General features: G+C 44.5%; 1 protein-coding gene across 1 annotated transcript; it reads left to right on the plus strand.

Annotated features, from left to right (window-relative positions):
• Positions 1–1,217: 1,217 nt before the first annotated feature.
• On the plus strand, positions 1,218–7,472 carry LOC129201562 (uncharacterized protein C12orf50 homolog). Its single transcript, XM_054813035.1, has 8 exons — positions 1,218–1,275; positions 1,901–2,024; positions 3,249–3,413; positions 4,577–4,654; positions 4,771–4,884; positions 5,499–5,618; positions 6,895–7,002; positions 7,240–7,472. Exons 1-8 carry the CDS (start codon positions 1,222–1,224, stop codon positions 7,470–7,472), a joined length of 996 nt encoding a protein of 331 aa, XP_054669010.1. The 5' UTR covers positions 1,218–1,221.
• The last annotated feature ends 389 nt before the right edge of the window (positions 7,473–7,861 follow it).

The following is a 7,861-nucleotide window of genomic DNA, read 5'->3' on the forward strand; positions in this document are numbered from 1 at the left end:
AGCTAAGAAGAGCCCCTGTTTGGATAGCTCTTGGCAGCGTTAACACTTTCTTACTCGGGCTGCTCCTGCCCGCTGGCAGTTCATTATTCATGGCCCTCGCCTGCTTTCCGGCATGTTCCTTCCCCTGTGTGCCCCAGTCAGCTGTAGGGCTTACGGACCTGTGGGAGCCCTTTCACTCACATCGTTTCTTGCTTCACAGCTCTTCGGGCCATCTCCTGATACCTGAGTCACAAACACATTGATCGGCTCCTCGAGAGACCTGAAGACTTCCAGTCATTTCAATGTCTCCGTGCTTCTCCCCCAGCTTGGGCATAACCACCGCTGAGCCAGCCTCGTACCATTTGTGCCCGTGGAGTCTCTGGCACCTGAAGCGTTCAGCTCCAAGTCACTGATGTCACTCAGTGTGGGAACTGTGACCCCCTGTCCTGGGGATCACAGCCTGCCTGACCGTTTTCCAGGACTGAAACTTCCTTTCCCCGCCTAGATATTGTCTGTTCAGAGGCAGCCTCGGACGGGAGCGAGAACAGAGGTCTTAATTAGGGACACAAGTGTACGCTCTTCTTTCTGCTTTAGCTGTGGCACTGGACATCATGGAAGCAAGAAAAAGCAATGAACCCCAACAACGTCAGCCGTTAACAGCTAGCAGTGTACTAACACGAAGCAGCAAGTTTCTCCATCCAAAGAAAGAGGTGCTGCAAGAAAAACATGGGCCAACAGGATTTTGGTTGAAAACCTAGTCAAAGGATAAGGATAAGCAAGAAGTTGGGTATTCTTGTAGCCCTGCCAAATGGGTTTGTTCCGGTTTACGTTAAAGAAACACCAGAAGGGGAGACCCTTTGAAACGGTCCGATTTTCCGTACTCTACTCTGAAGCAAGGGAGAGAGAGGAAGGTGTTCAAGCTGGACAGGCCACATAGCACCATCATGCTGATGTCACGAGCTGGAGGAGCAGTTGGGAGCTTTCGTAACGTAACATTCTATACCGGCTAGCAACTGCCTTCGTTGGTTCAGCAAGCCCAGAGAAGGTAGCAGCTCCTCCGTTCCAGCGTCTTTCGCCGTCTGTTGGAGTTTTGTTTCCAAAAAGGTCTGAAGGTCCAGGTTTGGAAAGAGAACTACTGCTTTCAGGACACGATTACAAGTTGCCTGAATGTTGAGAGCTCTAACTTTTTCGTGTATGTTCTGCCAGCAGTAGGAGAGTGGAGGAGAAGCCCGAGAGCTGGAAATGGCCGCAGCTGGGAATGACCGCTCTTTCCATGTTTGTTCCCCCTACGCACAGGTAAATGCTGTAGATTGTAGAGTGGTTTGTACCCTTGATTCTCCTGACATATCCGTCTTGAAAGGGAGGGTGGTTATGTAAAGTTAGACGTCGCTATGCCACTCTGCGTGGGTCCTGGCCCCACCTGTAGATCAAACAGCTGATTTTCAGAAGCAGTGAGAAGAGCTCACGATCATCTAAACACCCAGCTGTCCCGACGACAGTCCAGAAGTGGCATGTTTTGGAGATGCTGCTCTGAGACCCAGCTGCTAATGTCTGGAACTGGGTGGAACTTCCCGTCACGTATTCAACTATTTTCAAGTGTGACTTTGATGTCCTTTAAAAAATGACATAGAAACTCATTAAGAAACCGCCGGTAACCCACGATACTGCACGCACTGCAGTACAGTAAGGAGACTGCTTTGCTCCTATTCTCATCTACAGACATCACGAAAGCTCCCTTGCCCTAGCTCAAGGTAACTTTAGAGTTACCTGGAGCTTAAGATGACTTTACATGTTCGAAAGTAGCAGCGCGTGGTCCCACAAAATCTTAGTCATATGTTCACAGCAGTACGCTGTATATGAATCCATTTAGTCCCGTTTTATTGCTGTACTGACAGTATCTGAAACCTGTTTTCTCCTGCAGCAGAAGTACAGCAACATCTCCTGTTTCTGGGAAAAACAACCATCAGGCTGCTTGAGGATCAGTTGCGCCTTCCATCACAGCAAACCTCGCAGCATAAATGGACTTTTTTTGCCGCCGAGTAACAGTGAGTAAAAATATTTTCTCAGCCGTTTGTCCAGTAGAGCTCTTAAGTAAGTGCACAAAAACGTCCTTCCAGCGCTTACGTAGCGTACGTGCAGGTGAAGAAATGTACCATGGCAAATCAATCAGGTATGATCCGCTATGCCGGCAAGTTGAAGGCAAAGAAAGGAATTGGATTGGCATTTGAATAGGGTTGCCATATGACTTTTTTTAGCTGTCTGCTTACGAATCTTTGTAACTATCGGTGACATGAAAGGTGAAGTCACAAAAGGCAGTTTAGGTTGCTAAGATCCATGGAGTAAAAATGTTGCCTTCCTTGGGTATTTGCTAGATGAAATCTCTCCAGGAGTGAAAATGGTTAGTGGGCAGGTAAGCACTTAAGAGAAATGAAAAGCAGCGTGTGTGGTTGGAGGGAGGAGGTTGTTAGGGCCACCAGCAGCAGTATCTGTTGATAGAGCACAACATGTTATATGGATGAGACACCCCTTGTAGAGACAACATCAGATTACAGTGCTGTGTGTGCAGATGTATTTCCAGTTTGTCGTTTGGAATAAATTAATAAATTAAATCAATAAATACATTACTAATGAAATGAATAAATAAAGGCTCTACCAAGTTAAGTGTTGTATCTTAATTTCTCTTGCACGAGATACAACAAATCTGGTCTGCAGGAGTGCTACTAAAATGCCTTTAACATGATACACATGCTGCTCATAGGCAAGCAAGAGATGCACAAGAATCTGGTTGAGTGTAAATTAATGTCATGAACTTCATATTCCTTCTCAAAATCTACACTTTGCACTTAGTAGAGAGAGTTGTGGTTCAGAAGATTTTGAGAGAAAAAATTGTCGACAAGCTAAAAATTGGTACTCCTGTGCTTAGCGTTGCTAAACTCTTCAAAATCGATGCCATGGCCTGCCTATTATTCAGCATGTTTAAAATATTTTCACAGGTGGGGTTCTAAACTCATTGACTCACTTCAGCCCCCGTATTACTAATCCCATGTTGTCCCATAGTGTAAATACCTGCCTGCTTTTTCAGACTTTCTGTACTTGGAAGACGCTCTTTTGCCGACCTCAGCAGAAGATTTTTCGGAAAAGGCACAATCCGTCTATTTAATGACTCCTTCAGTATGGCAATGATTTCAAGAAGATACCTGCTGGCCTGAACCTGGATTTGATCTTCCAGTTCCCTCCTAACAAAATGAATGTAATGTTCTTTCCTGCAGATGCCCCATTGCAACAAGGTGTCCAAGAAGGGATTCCGCACCCAGCCCATGGTCAAGAGTCACTCAGAAATCAAAAGAATATTTTACGACCAATTCACCCTCCACTGACTATACACCTCAACGATGAAGACGACGACGAGGACGATGATGAAGAGGAGGAGAACGGTAAACAATTTTTTCTTTCGTTTACCGGGGGGTAGAAGGGGGTTTTCCACTCTCGCAATGCACTTTCCAACTCGTTTATTAGCATAACCGTCAAACCATCCTCTTTTGAGAAAAGAGGTCTTGACGGGTTTTTGACATAATCTCCAAACTATTGGAACTGGTAGTCACTCTTCAAAATTTCTCAAAATTTGGGGACAAAATGACAAGTTCAGGAGGTGGTACTTCTTCTCTGGGAAACAAACTTTTGAACAGGGGCTGTACACTCTCCTCACTGAAGGTGAAGTCACAGGTTGGTTTACAAAAGGTAGCTGTGTGACTTCCCCTTAAATACTTTGCTCAAAGTATTTACCTATTAAACTGTCTTTCTTTCAAGCCACGAGTTTTCTCACTTTTTCTCTGCCGATTCTCTCCCCCATCCCACCATGGAGGGCAGGTTTCTCATGCTGACTAGAAGCCTTGTTTCACTGATTTCCTAAACTCTGTAGGCAGTCTCATTTTACTACAGAAAGATATTCTTCAATCTAGCAAAGAGAATCCCCTCAAAACTCTTCATTAGTTTAACCGAGTGTGTATGTGTATACATTTATTGCTATATTAGATTTTATTTAGGTTTTGAAATGTAGTTAAACCGTTGACTGAGAGACTCCTTGGGAAGGAATGAACCGTGCAGTCCCAGGGGGTGAAAGCGAGAGACCGACCTGCTCTCATGCGTGCACTCCACAAATTCCTGTGCTAGTTCTCAGGCCGCCCCAAGCTGCTTTTCACTTTCCCCCTGCCCTTCGGGGCTGCCTGTTAGCGCTTCCTAACTCGGTTTCAGTCCGAGTAAGCCACCTCAATTTAAACAGTATAAAAAGGAGGGCTTTGCTGATCTTAGCGGCCTTAACTGAGACAGACAAGGAGCACTCCCTTCACCAGCTCTGCCGGCAGACATTGCAGCAGAGGAACTTTGGGCAGAGCTTGTTGTATACGTGTTGGAACTGCAATTCCACTGCAGCTGGAAACTCCTGCTATTCAGGAATCATTTTTCTGTCCAGAATCAGAGGTTGCCGTCAGAAAAAAACAAACCCTGACCACAATGAAACTCACGTTGGTTTTTGACCATTAAGAATTGTTGAAGGTCTTTGTATAGATACCGCGTAACCTTTTAAAAATACTGCCTACAGGTGCTCCTGACTGGGTGCCTCAGACTGCTGCAGACCTTGAAGAGGAAAGAGCAATAAAGGAAATATGCTATCAATCTGGTAAGTAGGAAATCAGTCACTCTTTCCTAAACAGCAATATAGTCACTCTTTCCTAAACAGCAATACTGCCGATACAGTAAACATTGGGTTTTTTCCTCCCCTGGGGGTATGTTTAGGAGAGTATTACGGGATTCAGTACCCTCAGGAACACCAATCAACAAAAACTGTGTCTTCACCTCGGGAAAACGAGCTACTACCCTGGGAAGCTACCGAGCGAGACTTGCAGGCAGGCAAGTGCTTTTCATCTTCTGGGACATCGTTTACCACTTTTTAAATTACTGTTACAGGGAGAAACTACTCCATAGCTTGCCCCTCCTCCCCTCTTCTTTAATGTAGTGACAATGAAGGATAGCGTATTACAAAGAGCGTCAACAGACTTCACTACTTTTTCCCCATATACATGGGTAGTGTCACACACGTGGCGACTACCTGCGTCCACTGGCGAGGGAAAAGGTAGAAATGGGCTATTAAGCCTATGTCTACTTTCCTGAGACACACGACAGAGGTGGTCTTCCCTACAATTTTTCCTCACGACCAAGATTTATGTCACCTCATTGAGATAGACTTAGACTATCGACAAGGAAATCAGTAACAAACAGGCAAATACAGGTTCTAATATAGGTCTGTCTTTAGAATTAGATACATTCAGAGAAAAGGATAGAGATGTTTCCCCAAAGCATTTCTTCCAGACAGTTCTCTGAGGTTTTTGGTACCACAATGACATGCATCTTGAAAATACCAGAAATTCAGTCAGATAGGATCACTGAGGGAGGAAGAGAATGGCAGCGCCATTCCCTGGGCTTACACACAAGCAGCTAAACCACTCTCTCTGTTGCCCTTCCAGGCGACGGTGATACAGTTCCTACAACATTTAAGAATGCAAAAGGAGAAGGAGAGAGCTCAGGAACGACAGTACCAGCAGAGACCATTCCCAGAACAGATCATGGATCCTTTGAAAATGGAGGTAATACACTTTAGCATCAGCTTCTCTTTGCTGAACATCATGTGCTAAGAAAAAGGACCTGAACGTGCACGCATTAAGCTTCACCATTTTAGATCTGAGTTATTCTTTCTTTGTTATGTTCTAGAGACTCTTTCTCACGCTGCACCATTACCTATAACAATCAAAAACACTCTTTACCATTCTGCTTGGGTTAGCATCATTCTAGGAAAAAAAAATCCTCTAAGCTGATTCCAATTGAATTTTTCCTGCTTAATTTTGGAAAAGAATTGCTTCTGTGAAGTTATAAAACAGACATGTCCGCAGTAGAATACCCTTACCACTAGGTACGTTGACATCGGAGCTAAAGCCAATGTGACAAGGTTGAAGCTTTGGCCGTTCACTGGTAGTGCTGCAATGCTCCTTGGCACCACGTCAGCAGCGCCAGTTCAGCTGTTACAAGCATGCCTGGGCCCATGCTGTAAACTGTATCACCGATGTGCCTGAGGATTAAACTTATATCAAGTTATAAACTGAAGTTAGTTTGCATGCCACATCATTTCAGTTGTTCAGCTCGCAGGACAACACGTAGCTCAACTGACGATGCAGCCGAGCCAGAGGAAAAGCGTGCCTCATGTGCAGCATGTGAGAAATAAGCACCGGTAGGCAGGACCATGCTAATTAAGGTTCCTGGTTTGTTGCTAACTGAGTTACCTTGTAGCGACACACAGACCAGGGTTGTCACCCTATGCTCTGGAGTCCCTTTGCATTGGGTTCCCATTTAGATGGTACACTTTGACTTTGGAAAAGGATTTGTTCCCCCTGTGACACGCACATAAATTGCATGCAGCTTTTGATTCGCAGTGATTACAAACGCGTATGTGGATTAAAGCCAATGTTTGTACTTTTAAACTGTAAACCCAAAATACGGTATTCATGAAGATTTGCAAATTCATAATGAGAAGCATTCTAAGCCAGAAGCGGTCAAAGACATTGAACGAGTCCAACACCTTTGTGTTTATAGTCAATTTTTGAGTTTCCTTGCGAGATTTTGCAACCGTGAACTCTTCTAGAGGAACCATAACCACTTGCGCTTTCCTTCTGAGGAACGGCACTTTTAACATGCACAGCCCAAGAAGACCTGTGTATGAAGTGGGAGATCTGCTTTAAAAAAAAAAAAACCAAAACCAAAAACCAAAAAAAATTCCCCAAAAACCCAACCAAACAAAAAAGCATTTTTGGAGGAGAAGATTGTGCCTGCTTTTGCAAAAAGTAAATATGCGTTATTTTAATCCCTCAGGAACCAATCGCATGGAGCGGGTAAAGAACTATCCCAGTAAAGAAGCAAAGGAGAAGCAATGGATTTCCGAGGGAGAAAGCAAGTCCCATAACACAGGAACAGGAAAAGGTATTTTGAGAAAACAGTTGGCTTATTCCTTCTTGTTTACTCAACTCACAGATGACTTGGCAGGACCTAGTTAATTTCTGTTCTTAGTGTCAGATAGGGACAGTCCATATTTGGATTGGACTAGCCACAAAGAGCATTTGCTTTATCTAGGCCTTCCAGCCTCCGGCCTCCTGCAACATGTCCAATTTTGAAGGAATAGCCCAGCATTTTGGTCTGAGTTTGCTGCTTCTCTTTTAGGAATTCACACTCCAGACCCCAAAGCAAAACCACGTCGCCAACAAAGGGGTCAAAGTAAGGACGATGAAGCTGCTTCTGCTATTCCTCCAGTGAGAGAAACTGGAAGAGACACTTATTTCAGTTCTTCAGAACCTCGAAGATCAGCATATGTAGTCTACCGTACTGCCACCGTCACCCAAGAACCAATGTGCAATGGACCGACAGGTGGGTTCCTGCTTACACAGGATCCTTAAACGTTAAGAAAGTGATTTCATCTTGCCCGTTTCAGTCACCTCTCTTAAGCTGGGCTGAATCTCCACCTAGAGGTGCCTCCCTGTCTTAATTGCCAATCAAAGGAACCTCCTTCAGACACAGTAACCCCCACTTTCAGACAAATGAAGTGAAGCAAAAGGAATCCCAGCATCACCGCTTCGTCTCAGGGGCGAATAGTTGTGGGGTTTTTCTTTTTCTTTCATAGAGATTACAGAGAGAACATTCTCAATGAGAAGACTACATCTTATCAAATTTCCAGGTTGAGAAAGGATATAGCGTTTAAAAAAAAAAGAAAAAACCAACCCCCCCCCAAAAAAGGCGATCACCATTTTTGTCATAAAAACCACCATTAGCACTTTCGCTACCTTTC

This window comes from Grus americana, chromosome 1 (genome assembly GCF_028858705.1).
Source record: "Grus americana isolate bGruAme1 chromosome 1, bGruAme1.mat, whole genome shotgun sequence".
In the NCBI taxonomy this organism is placed as follows: Eukaryota; Metazoa; Chordata; class Aves; order Gruiformes; family Gruidae; genus Grus; species Grus americana.